The sequence below is a fragment of the Marmota flaviventris genome, chromosome 8, assembly GCF_047511675.1.
Source record: "Marmota flaviventris isolate mMarFla1 chromosome 8, mMarFla1.hap1, whole genome shotgun sequence".
Classification (NCBI taxonomy): domain Eukaryota; kingdom Metazoa; phylum Chordata; class Mammalia; order Rodentia; family Sciuridae; genus Marmota; species Marmota flaviventris.
In genome coordinates, this window is record NC_092505.1 from 53,349,512 (window position 1) to 53,366,296 (window position 16,785).

At 36.8% G+C, this 16,785-nt stretch overlaps 1 protein-coding gene across 2 annotated transcripts in view; it reads right to left on the bottom strand.

Moving 5' to 3' along the window:
- Rubcn (rubicon autophagy regulator) overlaps positions 1-16,785 on the bottom strand; it is a 53,654-nt gene that overhangs the window by 27,988 nt on the left and 8,881 nt on the right. Inside the window, exons 2-7 of one of the 2 annotated variants that reach the window (XM_027936023.2) lie at positions 15,735-15,888; positions 6,397-6,480; positions 4,347-4,506; positions 3,605-3,711; positions 2,409-2,565; positions 993-1,526 (exon numbers count right to left, since the gene is read on the bottom strand). In XM_027936023.2, coding sequence (XP_027791824.1) covers positions 993-1,526; positions 2,409-2,565; positions 3,605-3,711; positions 4,347-4,506; positions 6,397-6,480; positions 15,735-15,888 — 1,196 coding nt within the window. Of the gene's footprint in view, positions 1-992; positions 1,527-2,408; positions 2,566-3,604; positions 3,712-4,346; positions 4,507-6,396; positions 6,481-15,734; positions 15,889-16,785 lie in introns of those variants that run through there. The other variant, XM_071615231.1, reaches the window with a different exon arrangement.

The window sequence follows — 16,785 nt, forward strand, 5'->3', positions numbered from 1 at the left end:
AGGCCTAAAGTATAAGATGTGACATGAGGATCTAACCCAAGCACACTCTTCACATCTAAGAAAGCTCATGGGAAGACAGGCTTTGATTTGGAGATTTTTTCTTTAAAAGTTCCAATAAGTCAAATTCTTGAGGAAAAAACAGAGATAAAATTTGCCATTTGGAAAGTTTCAGATGCGGCCCTTAGGTTCTTTTCTTTCTAAAAATTACAGAGAAGCAATGGCAGCTCCAGTTGCTAAGGGAATCCTTTTTATCCTTAATTTAAAAAAATTTTTTTTATATTTTATTTCTGGAGTTTTCTGACCCAGAACGGCCTTGCTGTTATGGAGATTCTGCTATAAGTGAAATCCAAACAAAGTCTGCCAGATACCAACAACCCAGGAAGGATGATGGCAGGGAGATGGCAAAAGCAATGAAACCCACCTTCCCCAGGTCTAGGCTGCTCTCTGCTCACCTAGTGTTAAGGGAATAGCATTCCCAGGGGCCAGGGTCTCTTTACCTGTCCCTCAGCCCCACCAACTTGGTTACCAGGTCCTATACTTATATTCCTAGTTTTAATTAGGAAACCCTAATATCACTCTGCTTCTCTCATATTGGTATTATATCCTGACCAAAGTTCCAAGGAATCACAGGAAGGGGAGGAATTTAATGGGATTATTTTTAAAGCTCTTTAATATATTCCCTTAGTTCAAGAGATCATTTAAAACTTGAAATGTGATGAGTCACACTATCCTCTGATACCAAGGAACTAATATATCCAGGAAAGTATTTAGTATTTAGCAATATATAAAGGAATAAACATAAATATATTCAAGACATTTCTTGATTATCAGTATTACATTCCAAAGTTCTCTCTTTCACTATAAAGCAGAATCTCATGTCATCAGAAACATAACCTCTTTCTGGTGCTTGGAAAGCCATAAGAACAAATGTTCCCTTCCACTCTAAAGTCAAGGGGTCATCTTGCTAACTAGTGGTTGGTGTGCACCATTACCTGGGGCTCCTCTGGAGGCAATGTTGGTATCTGAATGGGAACGAATATGGCTCTTCTTTGTCCCACTGGAGATAGTGACAGTCTGCCCCTCTGAGAAGCTAGATCTTCGAAGGACATTGGACAGCTGACTCTGCCCCCCACCCTCTTGGTCCCCTAAAGAAGAAGAAGCAGAATCTGGCTTCTGGGAGCTATCAGAGGAGAACAAATTGGAACTGCTACTTTCAGCATTGCTGCTGTGACTCTGACAGCTGGCAGTCCGGCCATGGGGGTCCAGGTTGCCAATGGCCAGGTACTCAGGTCCCTCACTGGCATCGCTTGGCGAATCATTCTGGCTGCTAACCCAGGATGCCTCTATAGGGCTGGTCAGAGCGCTGGAGCTCATCTCATTTGGGGTCAATGCAGAATCCCTGGCTACTGCAGAGTCTGAAAGCTCGGGAGCTTGGATGGTTTGATCCTCTGCTAGTGAGAGGTGTCCTCTGCTTTCTTGAGGTTTCTGGGGAATGCTGGAGAGGGAAAAGGAAGTAGATCTTCTTTCTAAAATATAAAAAATAAAGAATAAGGGAAAGGAAGGTAAGCTAACAATAAAAATAAAAATTAAAAAGAGTATCTATTACCTATAAGCCATAACACATAAAAAACTTGTATAAAATTTTCTACTAAATCTAAAAAAGAAAAAAATAAAGATTTTTAAAAAAAGAGTAATCTAGAGGTCTACAGTATGCATGAAAGGCTTCTCCACAACTTAAGACCAATTCTCTATCATTACTGGGTGCTGAGGACAGATGTTACTTCAGAAAAGGTAAGTCAATTAAAGTGAAAAATTATTTAGAAGCAGCTAGGTCAAGATCTGGGCTCTCGAGATAGAGGCTTTATGTCCTGTTGTTATGTACTCCTCATCTGCAAAATGAGCAATAATAATAACACCACCTCCCTCACAGGACTGTTTTAAGAATCAAATGAGATACTACATATAAACAGATTATAATAGAGATCAGCATGTTGTAGGCACTCAAAAAATGTTAGCAATTATTAAATGCCTTCTTTCACTGTAGATTAGAAACTCAAAATAATCAAAAAAACACTATAATATACCCATAAAAATGTGAGGGAAAAAATAATCTAAAAATATCTCTTTCCTCTATTACTTTTTTTTTTGTGTATGTGGTGCTGAGGATTGAATCCACAGCCTTGTGCAGGCTAGGCAAGCACTCTACCAACTGAGCTATATCCCCAGCCCCCCTCTATTACTTTAATTATGTTATATTTGCTGCTATATAACTTTTTAAATATATATGAAGTTTGACAACCTATACCAACTCAAGTCTCAATTCCCAGTCTGTGAGCACTTACTTACAAAGTCCTCTACTTTCCAGGCCTGGAGATACATGGAACCACCACCCCTTCCTGCATCCATACCTGAACTGTGGTTGGGCACAGATTGGTGGAGACCAGAGGAGGACCCAAAGTAGGAATGCTGAGCATAGCTGGTTGGAGGGGTACATGTAGAACCAGGCAGAGCTGTCAGGCTCTGGCTCTTTGTTACCAGCAGTGGGCTCTCGTGCTTTCTGGCAAACTAAAACAAAACAAAACATTTGTCAGAGTCAAGGATAGAGGCCCTTACAGGAGAGGCAGTCAATACTTCAGAAATGCTGATAAAAGCTGGCCTTTGGCAGCAAGCCTGGACTAGAGCCAGATCCTATAAACATAGCACAGCTACCTTCTAATACAGCATAAACTGAAACTGTGAAGTCCTGCTGTACACCACAGCTTCTGCAATGGAATCCTTCTAGGTGGTCTAAGTAGATGGGGTAAGCTTATTATAGGTAATAAAATTTTCTTTATACCCAAGGAAAAAAAAAGTCCCATGTACCATTAAACCCATACTAGGTATGACACTGTAAACCAACTCCGAATTCAGAACTAACCTTCTTCTCCCCAGCTCTTCATCAAACCTGCATTAAGGAGGTATTTACTCAGACCAAGGGCCATAAGGACTTAAAAAACACCTACACTTCCCTACCCCACTCCTACTTCCCCCACAGCAAATAAGACCTAAGCTTAGATTTTTCACTTCAATAAATTTTTCGTTTGTTTGTTTGTTTTTGGTATAGGGTACTTAACTACTGAGACATATCCCCAGCCCTTTTTATTTTTTGTTTTAAGACAGGGTCTTGCTAAGTTACTGAGGCTGGCCTCAAACTTGGGATCCTCTTTTCTCAGCCTCTCATGTTTCTGGCTTCAATAAGTATTTAATGGGGGCTTCAATAAGTATCTAATTCAGTGGTAGAACCCTTGCCTACCATGTAAGGCCCTAGGTTTGATCCCTAGCACAATATAAACAAAGAAACTTAATGGTACCTCTTTGTTTTTTAAATATTTTTAGAAATGGAAGTCTTAGGAACTAAGAGGTAAAGCTTAGTGGTAGAGCACTTGCTTAGCATGTAAGAGGTCCTGGGTTTGATCCCCGGCATCACACACAAAAAAATTAAAATAAAAATGAAAGTCTTTCCATTCACAACTGCCTCTGTGAAGAAGTCATTTGCTACTGTGAATTAAATCATGATGAGGTCTGGGGCCCAGCACAGACATGGATAATTCCTTGCCCTCTTTACCATAGATGCATCAATCTGAGCCAGGAGGCGGGGGTTGTTCTGTTCCACAGCTTCCAGGCATTGAAGCATGGCTGTGACGTGGGCATCGCTTAGCAGGAAAGCAGTATCTGGGAAGAGAAAAGTTATCACAGAGATGAAATCCAGCAGGGAGAGCTTTAGCCTCCTTGAATGGCCCTGGGAGAGAGAGAAGAGAAAGAAAGTAAAAAGAATTGAGGAGAAACATTCCACTGAAGGGAGAAAGGGAATTAGGGACAAGTAAAGTATAGGAGAAGCTAAGCCATGTCCAGTAAGCAAAGAGCTCAAGATAAGAGGCTTCAAAAAAAAAAAAAAAAAAAAGACAGACTAAATTCTGGCTCTGGGTGACTTTGGCCAAATCACCTAACCTCCTTGAACTCTGTTTCTCTGATGGGAAAATAGGAGTACTAATGCCTGACTCTTAGGGATTATTGTGATGAGGACAGTATCACAGTGCCTGGCCCAACAGAAACTCTCGATAAATGGTTTTTATGTACATTTTGGTTACACCATTACTGGTTTGTGTGTATGGGTATAGTGGAATACTTAGCATAAGGTTTTATTGTTTTTCAAGGGAGGTGAAAAGGAAGACAGGATATGTTTCTAAGTAAGAATCTCTTGGCATCAAGTGAAAAATATGAGGCTCTGGAATTAGAGAGACCTTATAGAGGAATAGTAGAAGAGAATAAGGAAGTACATACAGCAACCCTAAGTGATCTCTACCCACCTGTGTAGAATTTTCTAATATACTGTCTATCCCCAAGCAGAGGTCGAAGCTGGGCTGAGAGGCAGTGGCACTGTAAGCTGTGCTGTAGCCACAACTCTGCAACAGCATGCTCACTCACACCATCGGCATTATTCTGGCCATTCTCATGTAAGTTGATGAACTGTGAGACAAAGAGGCAAGAGTCAAAGTATACATCCTGTTAGATACAGCAGGATTGAGGCCTAATGACCCAAGAACTCACTGAGATAGGTAAAGGGAGGCAATCAGAAGTATTTTTCTCTAGCTAGCATCTAGAGGATACTAGAGTTAGAGAATGATGTAAGGGATTAATAGTTTCCTTGATGAATTGTACCACTAGTGAGGAACTAAGCAGTTAAGACCTGATATGCAATTCTAGGAGAGGCAACTCCAGGAGAGACAAAGCTGCTACATTGGCTCTTTTTTTTCCTAAAGTACTCGGAATTGAGCACAGGGCCTTGCAAGGCAAGCACTCTTCCTCTGAGCTGCACCCACTCCCACCCCTGAGCCTTTTAAAAAATTTTATCTGGAGATAGGGTCTCAATAAGTTGCCCAGGCTGGCTACCAACTTACGATCCTCATACCTTAGCCTCCACCTCCTGACTAACTGGGACTATAAGTGTCCACCACTATGCCAATCCACATCTGGCTCTGTTCTGGGATACTCAGAGGAAGGAAAAACTTGACCTCTTGGCTTTTCTCAGAGTCCTCTATTTTAGGTGGCCTTCAAAAAAGAATGTGACAAAAATCTTGGGGGGTGGGAGGCATCTTGGAAAAATGCCACTGAAGAGAAGCCATCTGAGCACTTCTTTTTGGCTTTAGATGCAAAGTTCTGCTTGGAACCTTGATCTTGAATGTTTTTAAGAATAAAATCTTGTAGCCCAGGATTAGTCTGACAAAATATATGAATGGCAATTTCAGGCATCTTTTAAGAGAAAATAACAATAGCAACATAATTTAGAAAAGAAGTTAGAGGAAGGCTTAGTGGGAAAAATAGTAGTGACGAGAAAAAAGGAAATAACAGGCTTTTCTATAGAATTGAGGCACTGTGATTTGGTTTCCTGATTATCTAGAAAGAAGCTACTTTTCCTAACATTATCTTAGCAATGAATCTAGCATTAGGGGGTATGCACAGAACAAGATTGGCAGTACATTGACAAATGCTGAAGTGGGGTGATGGATAGTTTGGAGTTTGTTTTGTTTTTCTAATTTTATATATATTTGAAAATTTCCATAATATAGAGTGAAATGAATATATACATAAACTTGGCAGTGATTGTTTTGGAACCAGGTGTGTAACTTCAGCCATTATCACCTAACTTTTGAGTTTCCCTGATTAGAAATCAGGGGTACCATATTAAGCTGAGAACAGGAGAGAGAAGTACTATAACAGTAGCCAAAGCTGTTAGGGACATCATACTTGGTTCCATTTGATATTGGCCTACAGAAATCTCACATTCCTTTCTAACTGGTACTTTTTCTTCTTAAATAATTAGCATAAAAGTCCCACTTCCCCTGTTATTTTAGAAAAACTCTTGCCATTTTCCCTTGATTTTGAAGAGCTTATTTATGGTCCCACATTCACAGATCTTTACACCTTCCCCAGAGGAGAGAAAGTGACCTGGATCAATAGGTCTGTAAGGTTTATTTTTTAATTTTTGGTACTGGGGTTTGAACCCAAGAGCACTTAACTGTTGAGCCACACCCCTAACCCTTTTTATTTTGAGACAGGGTCTCACTAAATTGTTAGGGCCTCCCTAAATTGCTGAGGATGGCCTCAAACTTGCAATCCTCCTGCTTCAACATCCCAAATTGCTGGGATTACAGGTATATGCCACCATGCCCTGCAGGTTTATTTATTTATTTACTTATTTTTAAAGTAAATGCCAGTTCTACAGGAATAACTTCCTTTCCTCAGTTATCAGGAAACTGGATACACTCCATTCTAGGCGAGAATTCTCTTCCAACTGAATATCAAACAGTGAAGACTTGCAGCTGCACCTTAGAATACCAGTTCTTCTTTCACGCTTACCTTCTCTACATGAAGGGCTGAGTGGGGACTAAGCCACCGGATGTCTTTCACAAATTGCCAGTAATCAGTTTGGCGGCAACAAACCTGATAAAGGAACACACAAAGTGAGCAAATCACTACCATTCTGGACCATATCTAGTTTTACTATTGACTTTCAAAGACAGAAAAAAAGAGCATAATCTTCCCTTTCCTCAACAAAAGTTCTCAGCAGCAATAAAAGGAATATATACACATCTTCACCCTTTTAAAGATTGTTTAAAACTTCTTTAATCATTCTTCTGAACAGGTGTACATGCATATGATATACACAGCATACAGTGGAAGTAATCTCTTTTCTACTTCTTTCTACCATTCAGTTTCCTAAATAGTAATTCTTAAAGCTGGTGAAGAACTATTAAAAGCCAGAGATAAACACCTTCAGTACTTACTACAAACAAAGTCAACTAAGGAAACACTTGCTTTTCTCATGCTACCCAGTTCAGGAAATGGCTGTATTTAGAGTGAAAGAAATGCTCAGTCCTACATAAAATGGTCTTAGACAGGAAAAGGCCCAAACACGATAACAAAATGCTTACATCATGAAAACCTAATTGATTTTTTAGAATCCTTCACCAGACTATCCAGCAGAAGTTAAAATTGAAATTTAAATAATTTTGAAAATAAAGAACTAGCACAAGTATCAAGAGACAAACCAGTTAATGGAACAGAATAAACAGCCTAGAAAGAGACCTTAAAATATATTAGAACCTAATATATAATCCAAAAGCATCTCAAAAGTCGATAGTAAGAACCATTATGAATTATTATATACCACCAAATTAGAAAACTTAGAACACATAAATTTCTGAGCACACATAACCTAACCAATGAACTATGAAGATGCAAAACCTAAACAGAGGGCTGGGGTTGTGGCTCAGTGGTAGAGAGCTCGCCTCACACATGTGAGATACTGGGTTTGATCCTCAGCATCACATGAAAATAAATAAACAAAATAAAGATATTATGTCCATATATAACTAAAAATATTTTTTAAAAAACCTAAACAGACTAATAACAAGTAATGATGTTAAGTCAGTAATAAAAAGTGCACCAAAAAGAAAAGCCCAGGACCAAATGGCTTCACTGACGAATTTCATCAAAATTTTAAAAAACTAATATTACCAGGTGTAGTGGTGCACAGCTATAATCCCAATGACATGGAAGGGAGGAGAACTGCAATATCAAGGGAAATCTGGACATAGTAAGATCCTTTCTCAAAATTTAAAAAAAAAAAAAATTTAAAGGGCTGGGGATATAGCTCAGTGGTTAGCTCTGGTACTGCCAAAAACAAACAAACATAAATAAATAATAAAATAAACTGAATACCAATTCTTCTCAAACTATTTGTTTATTCATTTATTAGTTTCCTTCCAGAGAATTTGAAGGGAGGGAACTCTTTAAGTCTCATTCTATGAGGTCAGCATTACCCTAATATCAAAACCAGACAAAGATATAACAGTAAAAAGAAAAAAACATACTGATTAGTATCCCCAATGGATGTAAATACAAAAATTCTCAACAAAATACTAACAAATCAATTCCAACAGCATATCAAAAAGACTGTATTTCATTATCACTGACAGAGTGGTGCACACCTGTAATCCCAGCAACTGGGAAAGCTGAAGCAGGAGGATTGCAAGTTTGAGGTTAGTCTCAGCAACTTAGCAAGACCCTGTCTCAAAATAAAAAATATAAAGGGCAGGAGATATTGCTCAGTAGAGTGCCCTTAGGTCCAATCTCTAGTACTGCCAAAACAAAGAGAGAGAGAAAAGATTATATACCATGATCAAGTTGGATTTATCCTGGGAAATGTAAGGATGGTTCAACATATACAAATTAATAAAAATAAATCACATCAGAATGAAGGACAAAAATGATATTATCAACCAATAGGAACAGAGAGTATTACAAATTTTAAATTTCTTTACAGGGCTAGGGATGTAGTTAAGTGGTAGAACACTTGCTTAATATACTGAAAATTCTGGGTTTGATCATCAGCATTCCAAAACAAAAACAAACAAACAAAAAAACCAACCCTCAAAAAATTTTCTCTTTATAAAATAAAAAACAGTATGAATGTTCATTTTATAAAAGATAAAAATACATAAACAGCTTGAACATTTGTCTGAAGAGTACTGATTACATAAATTAGGTTATATACATATGTGTAATATTATATATACATTAAAGACAAAGCTGTATATTTGATGAAAAAGTGATGGCTTCCCAATTCTTCTTATTCTGGGAAAGAAGCACTTTCTCCAGTTAGGTATAGATGATTCCCTAGAATAACCATGCACTTTTATTACAACCAATAAAGGTGCAGCTTACCAAGAATGTTATTTTATGTTCCCAAATCTATTTTTTGTCAATCGTACTTGTTATAATTTCACATTTAAAATTATGATTATTCACACTGAGAAAATAACTGGTATAACCAGATGTGCTGGTGTACGCCTGTAATCCCAGTAGCTAGTGAGGCTGAGACAGGAGAATTGCAAGTTCGTGGCCAGCTTCAGCAATTTAGTGAGACACTAAGCAACTCAGTGAGACTCTATGTCAAAATAAAAACTAAAAAGTGCTAGGTATGTAGCTCAGTGGTAAACTTGAGCCTGGATTAAATCCCCAGTATAAACAAAACAAAAACAAAAACAAAAAAATCCTGATATATTTATGAATACTAAATAGTATGCTCTGAAAAACCTTTTCAATAAAGATAAGTCATAAAAGACTTGAAGTCAAATTAGGTAGAGGCAAGACAATTTTTAGAAGTTTAAAAAAACCAGAAAAATAGAGATTTTTATATTCATATTATAAGATCTTTAAGTTACTGATTCAGTACAAAGAAAGTGAAACTGGAAATTCGGTATGATGTATTATAGGTGTGGTTTATATAAGAAAGATGATGTAGAAATTCTCTGGAAAGAAACTAGTAAATAATAGTTAACTATGGGATCAGAAAGGAACAAGATTCTTCACTATATTTTTTATACTTTCTAATGTTTTTAACCACATTAAGTAATGGTATATTCAAAAAATTGAAGATATGAACATAAGTTGTAGAGTGATAAACAATGATACTACCATTTTTTAGAAAGAATATAAATACATGGGAAAAAGTTCAAGACAATCTAACAAAATATTAAAGTTGTTATTACTTGGTGTTAAGATTATGGGTGACATTTACTCTTCTTTCTGGTATTTGCCAAATGTTCAACAAATAAGAATTTATATAATTTACATACTCAGAAAAAAACACAGATCTTTTTCATTATTTTTGTTATTTTTAAAATTGGGCTAATTTGTTATGAACAGTTTCTTCTTGGTGATGGAAAAGCAGGGAATTCTTTGACTTCTCCTAATTCAGCTATCTCAGGGTCTGAGTGTCTCTACATTTCCAGTAGTAGAATAGAGATTATAAAATATGCCTTGCTTCATGGAAGGACTAAAAGGTAGTCCAGATACAGGCTGTCAAGGAAAATAAGATCCTTGATTAAGAATACCATCATGGGCTGGGGTTGTGGCTCAGTGGTAGAGTGCTTTCTTTGCACGTGTGAGGTACTAGGTTCATTCCTCAGCACCACATAAAAACAAATAAAAATAAAGATATTGTGTCCATCTACAACTTAAAAAAATACCATCATGATGCTATAGCTTTTCAAATGCCCTAAATGATTAAAAAACAATAATTCATATTCCATTACACATCCTTATGAAAATACAGGAGACATGACCAACACGAAGCATTGTATCCCTTCCCCCACTCTAAGGATATAACACCCAGAATAGCTTGATGACACAGCAGCCTGAAACCCTTTGAAAGCCTTAATCTTTTGGGGAGGAAGTGAAAAAGGAAAAATAAGTCCTTGACACAGACTTTATTTCTTAGATCTTTTAAGGAAGAACAAAGCAGTAATGAAATTGGCATGAATCTATTGTTTTTTATTTTTCCCCATTAGAGCTTCTACTTGAGAAATGTGTGTGTGTGTGTGTGTGTGTGAGAGAGAGAGAGAGAGAGAGAGAGAGAGAGAGAGAGAGAAAGAGAAAACGTATGACAGATTTGCCTGGTTTGCTTTGCTTTTATTTATTAACACTACTGCTGTCTGGCAAGTGATCACATACTTTGATGCTTTTTATTCTGATGACCAGGTGCTTTCACAGATATTATGCTTTCAATAACTGGAACAAAATATGCTTCTAATATTGTGCATTTACAAAGCATCTTTCATTTAAGAATCTCATTGACTTTACTATTTCATCATGATACATTTTCTTTTTCTAGTACAGATGATAAACTATCTAATTATATGGTTAAGTGACTACTCTAGATGAAAATGTAAAATTAGTAATAGAGCCAAGAAAAGAACCTATTTGTTATTGAGACATAAGTACTTTAACCACTAAAGGCAGCACCTCTGACTTGGTATCTATTTTGGTCATTAGACCAGGAAATTTGCAGTTTTTGTAAAACATGTTGGTATGATTCTTGGGTACTGGCTCAGCACACTTAGTAAGTCAACGTTACAAATTAGTATAAAGAATATCATGAGGAAGGACAATCTCATGAGAAAAAATAAGTTTAGTATTGATTGTGCTTAGCCTGTAGGATGGACAGCCATATGGCAAGATATAGGAAATTGCTAGTCTTATGGACCTAGAATTCATCAGAGAAGTCTGAGCTGGGCATCATCAATGCACAAGTAATAGTTACAACAATGAAAATAGATGAGATTGTTTCAGGAAAATGTACAGAGTAAGACGAGACAAGGACATACAGGAGAACACCACAAAAAAAAAATCATAAAGGAAGAAATTTGCCGGGCTCAGTGGCATACACCTGTAATCCCAGTGGCTCAGGAGGTTAAGTCAGGAAGATTACGAGTTCAATTTGAGCTTCAAGCAAAAGCAAGGTACTAAGCAACTCAGTGAAACCTTGTCTCTAAATAAAATATAAAATAGGGCTGGGGATGTGGCTCAGTGGTTGAGTGCCCCTGAGTTCAATCCCCAGTAACCGCCACCCCCCCCAAAAAAGGAAGAAATTTTAGGGAAAGAAACTGAAGAGTGGTACAAATGAAGAACAATAATCCTATGACATAAGATATTGTCATATAAATCAGGATTTCATGATGGTCAACAATACTACACATAAAATAGTATTCAAAGGAGAAATGTTCATAAGATTAGGTAACATAGATGTCATTTTTCTTAAACTGAACTGTTAAGATCACCAGCAGTGAGGGCAGACAACAGAGTTCAGTGAGTGAATGTAATTGCTTTGAAAATTTCAATGTTCTTGGGGATGGGATTGTGGCTCAGCAGTAAAGCGCTCATCTAGCACATGCGAGGCCCTGGGTTCGGTCCTCAGCACCACATAAAAATAAATAAAATAAAATAAAAATATTGTGTCCAACTACTTCTAAAAAAAAAGTTAAAAAAATTTCTATGTTCTTGATCACACAGAATTACAAGTAATTGGAAACTAAAATAATGAAGGAATATTAATTACTTCTTATATGCCACAAACTACTAGACAGATTTTTCTTCATTTAATTTTCTTCACTTAATTTTTCCATCAAGATTTATTTTATAAAATAAATATCATTATCCTCATCTGAATAGACAAAAAGGGCCAAGGCTCAAAAAAAGTTAAGTAATATCACCAAATAGTGAAGATTGGCTGACAACTATATTTTCTAATGTTTTTCATGTATTACCTAAGTCTCACAGCAACCCTTGGAGGTGGGCACCAGTGAACATAACTTACCCATTATTACATAATTTATGGTGACACTGAGATTAAACTATGAGAAGTGTGGTCAGGTGTAATTCCAGCACCTCAGGAGGCTGAGACATGAGGATTAGAAGTTCAAAGCCAGCCTCAGCAATTCATCAAGACCCTAAGCAACTAAGTGAGGCCCTGTCCCAAAATAAAAAAAATAAAAAGGGTTTAACAAAAAAAAAAAAAAAAAAAAAAGCAGTGCAACTTTAAAGTCCATAATTATTGTCATTTTATTTATTATTATGTCATTTTATTTCCCAAGAACTTGGGCATTGAGTCTATATTTTGATCTACATACTATTTGATTCCAAAGACTTCTGTCAGTCCATTATACAATGTTGCCTTCATATTCCTAGAAAACTGTTTTATATTTTATTTTGGTAGAAGGAATTAAACCCAGAGGTGCTTTACCACCAAGCCACATCCCTAGCCCTTTTTATTTTTAGACAGGGACTCAATAAATTGCTGGGGCCCCACTAAATTGTCCTTGGATTTTTGATCCTCCTGCTTGACTCCTGCCCAAGTCACTGGGATTACAGATATGTGCCACTGCACCTAGCTCCCTCCTTCCCTCCTTCCTTCCTCTGTTCCTCCCTCCCTTCCTTTCTCCCTCCCTCCCTACCTCCCTTCCTTCCTTCCTTCCCTCCCTCTCTTCCTTCCTTCCCTCCCTCCCTCCCTCCTTCCTTCTCTCCCTCCCTCTCTCCTTCCCTCCTTCCTTCCTTCCTTCCTTCCTTCCTTGTACCAGGGATTGAACTGAGGGTCATTTAACAACTAAGTCACATCCCCAGCCCTTCTTGTATGTTTTGAGACAAGGTCTCACTAAGTCCTCAGACCTTGCTAAATTGCTGAGGTTGGTCTCAAACTTGAAATTCTTCTGCCTCAGCCTCCTGAGGCACTGGGATTACAAGTATAGCCATGCAGTCAGCTGGAAAGATGTTTTTAAAATGATGACCATTAGAATTCAGCTCTTTAAATGCTCATGTTTTTTCTATCTTCCAAGTCCTTTAAGACACAGGAACTCACCTTCAGAACTTACTCTGAATAGAAAAATTCTAATCTAAGCTAACTTTCCCATTGAATTATAAAAATACCCAACAGGAACACTGGTTTAAAGATATTTTTCAGAAGCAATATACATATCTTTCTAGAAGGGAAGGTAACATTATATTCTATCAAGTATGAACACTTTCACTACAGCCTATTAGATCTTTTGCAATATGACTACCAACTGAAAACAAATTCTGATAAAAAAGAAAATGAGCTTGGGCAGGGGAAAGGATTTCCAGGAAACAATACTCGTCCCTGACATGGGAGGATATGAGTGTTTATAAGTACATAATTGTGCATATATTTGTGAAGTTTGATGTTTTAAAAGACTGTATTAAACCCCAATGACTCACTAGAAAATTTTACCCATAACAAAACCTTATTTGAAACACTGCAAATGGAGTAATTGCCAAAGATAAAGCAAAAACCATTAAGTATTATAGGATTCCATTTATTTTTGAAACTCAATGTTATTAGAATTGAGGATATAAAGAAAAAGAAACTCAACATCAAATAAAGTTTATAACAAAAACACAAATTAAAATCAAAACTACCACTCAGAAACATCAACCAGTTGTCTACAAAGTAATGTTCAAAGGATATTAAAAAAACGATAATATAATTATTTCTCAAATGTGTCCTGGGATGCTCCTAAGAGAAAAATCCCAATGACTCAATCACTATTAACTACCCAGGCTAATCTTCACTTCTCTTCACCTCGTTTTCACTAGTCATTTCTAAAACTGCTGGAGTTTTCATGTGAATTTTGAGGATGAATTCTCACTAGCCCTATAAGTAAAGTATTTAATTCTTTCATCCTATTACTAATTTAAAGCAAAGATAGTAATAAAAAAAATTCTGAATTTAGGAAACAATGAAAAATCCAATTCAAAGAGAATCAGGGAGGTGGGTGTGGGGATGTGAACCATGGTTTTAAAACAAACCTAAGATTTAGGGGGGAAAAAAAAAAGCCTCTTGACTTTGGTTGACTAACAATGGTCCTACAAGGTCGGCACAGTGGGGTATGCCTGTAATTCCAGCAGCTCAGGAGGCTGAAATAGGAGGATCATGAGTTCAAAGCCAGCCTCAAAGCAAAGCAACTCAGTGAGACCCTGTCTCTGAGTAAAATACAAAATAGGGCTGGGGATGTGGCTCAGTAGTCGAGTGCCCCCAAGTTCAATCCCCGGTACCCAAAAAGAAAAAAGAAAAATGGTACTCCAAGACATCCACATCCCAATTCCTAGAACCTGTGAATGTTACCCTTTATGGCAAAAGGGACTTGGCAGTTGTGATTAAATTAAGGATCTTTTGACTGATACAATACTGCACACCTATAATCTCAGGTACTCAAGAGGCTGAGGCAAATTCAAATTCAAAGTCAGTCTGTACAATTTGTCTCAAAATAAAAAATTACAAGGCCAGGAATGTAGGTCAGTGGTACAGTACCCCTGGATTCAATCCCCAGTACTGCCAAAAGAGTAGGAGGGAGGAGGAGGAAGAGGAGGGGAAGAAAGAGAAGAAGAAGAAAAAGAAGAAAAGGAAGAGGAGGAGGAGGAAGAAGAAAAAGGAGAAGGAGGAGGAGGAGAAAAAATTAAGGAACTTGAGATGGTGAGATTATCCAGGTGGGCCCTATGTAATTACAGGAGTTCTTCTAAGAGGTATTGAGGATAGAGGAAGGGGCTAGGAGCCAAAGAATTCAAGGAATGCAACTCTAGAAGCCAAAAAGGCAAAGAAATGGGAGAATCCCTTAGAGCCTCCAGAAGCACAGTCCTGCAGACACCATGCTTTTAGCCTAGTGAAACTTAAGTCAGAAATGTGACCTCAAATAATAAGTTATAATAATATTATTATTATTATTAAAATATATAACATTATATACTCATATATAATAATATATACTACTATGTTATATAACATTGTATATATAATTATATATTATCACATATAATATATTATACACAATAATATATTATTAAAATAATATTAGTGTTTTAATACTTAAATAATAACTGTAAAATAATAAGCCATTAAGTTCATAGTCATTTGTTAAAGCAACAACAGTTAACATAAACTGATCATTGATAATATGCTGTCACACTCAGCAATTTATTCATTCCACTGACATCTATGGTACATCAGGCACTAAGTAAAATGTTTTGGATCAAAAAATAATAATGTATTAAATCTCAATCCTACCATTAAGAGCTCACAGACAGACTGAGGTTGTGGTTCAGTGGTATAGTACTTGCCTGGCATGTGTAAGGCACTAGGTTCAATCCTTGGCATCACATATAAATTCTACTGATTTATATAGAATTTATGTATTGTTTCTGTCTACAACTAAAAAAAAAAAAAAAAGAGCTCACAGACTAGTGCCCTTCATCTTCTCTCTGCCAAACACCTTAATGCAACTATTAACTATTTGTTTCCAACAAGTAATACAGAATTAGAAAAAAATAAGATTTCTACATACCTGGTCATGTATGAGCCCATGATAGAGAATGCTCTGCATGTCCCTACAAAGCCGCTCCAGGCCACCATACTTGGACCAAACATTGGGGCTATTGGCTGACACCAAACCTTCAACAGTAGTCTTCAAATTGCCCAGCAACTGCCAGTGCTCCCTCCTGCAATTATATCAATGTTTAGTTAAATTTGTTATACCTGATTTCTGATCATACCAAACAAAGTCTAAGCCAAGGATCCTTCTGCCCACATTCTAACGTTCTCTCCTCCATTCATTTTACACTTGAGAATAGACTCAACTCTTACAGGATAAAGCTATAAAGAACACTAAAATTAAAAAGAAGAAACAAACTATCAAACACCCTTATTTTACATGACACATTATACTTTGTGAATGATTTTCATCTACTGTCTAATTCAATCTTCATATAAGTAGTCTACAACTCTGTGTATTTAGGAGTATGACATATTAAGATCCATTTCTGAACAGTGATAGTACAAGGGCAAAAAGATGAGTGCATTTACTTAGAACCAGAAATCTTTTACCAAATAAGCAAACAAAAAGCCAAACACTACTTTGTATTCAATATTATTTCTAAGCACTAAGTACAATATAGTAAAGGGCAGAAAGTATTCATGTACATACTCACATAAATATGGATAAGAACACAAATGTCCTCCATGATTTTTAAGTTAAAATTCAGACAAAATTGTTTTAAAGTTTGCACTGAGCCACTTCAGGAAAAGTTCCCAAACCAGTCCATTATCAGCTCATTCTCCTAGATGACTTGATGTACTTTGGTAGAAAAGTTTGAAATTGCTGTCCTAGAAGATCCTCAACTTTTCTCTTAAATCTCCAACATTTTCTCAATATAGTTTCCAACACAATAAAAACTCAAAACCAAATGTAAGTGAATGAAAGAGCTGGATATATGCTCAATCAAACTAGGCAAGGAAAACATGAGAAGTGTCAAACTCTGCCTCTTGGGCCCCCATTCGTTATGTTGCACACTTTATCTTCCTCTTATTTTTTTTTAGAATATACTTCCTTCTTCAGG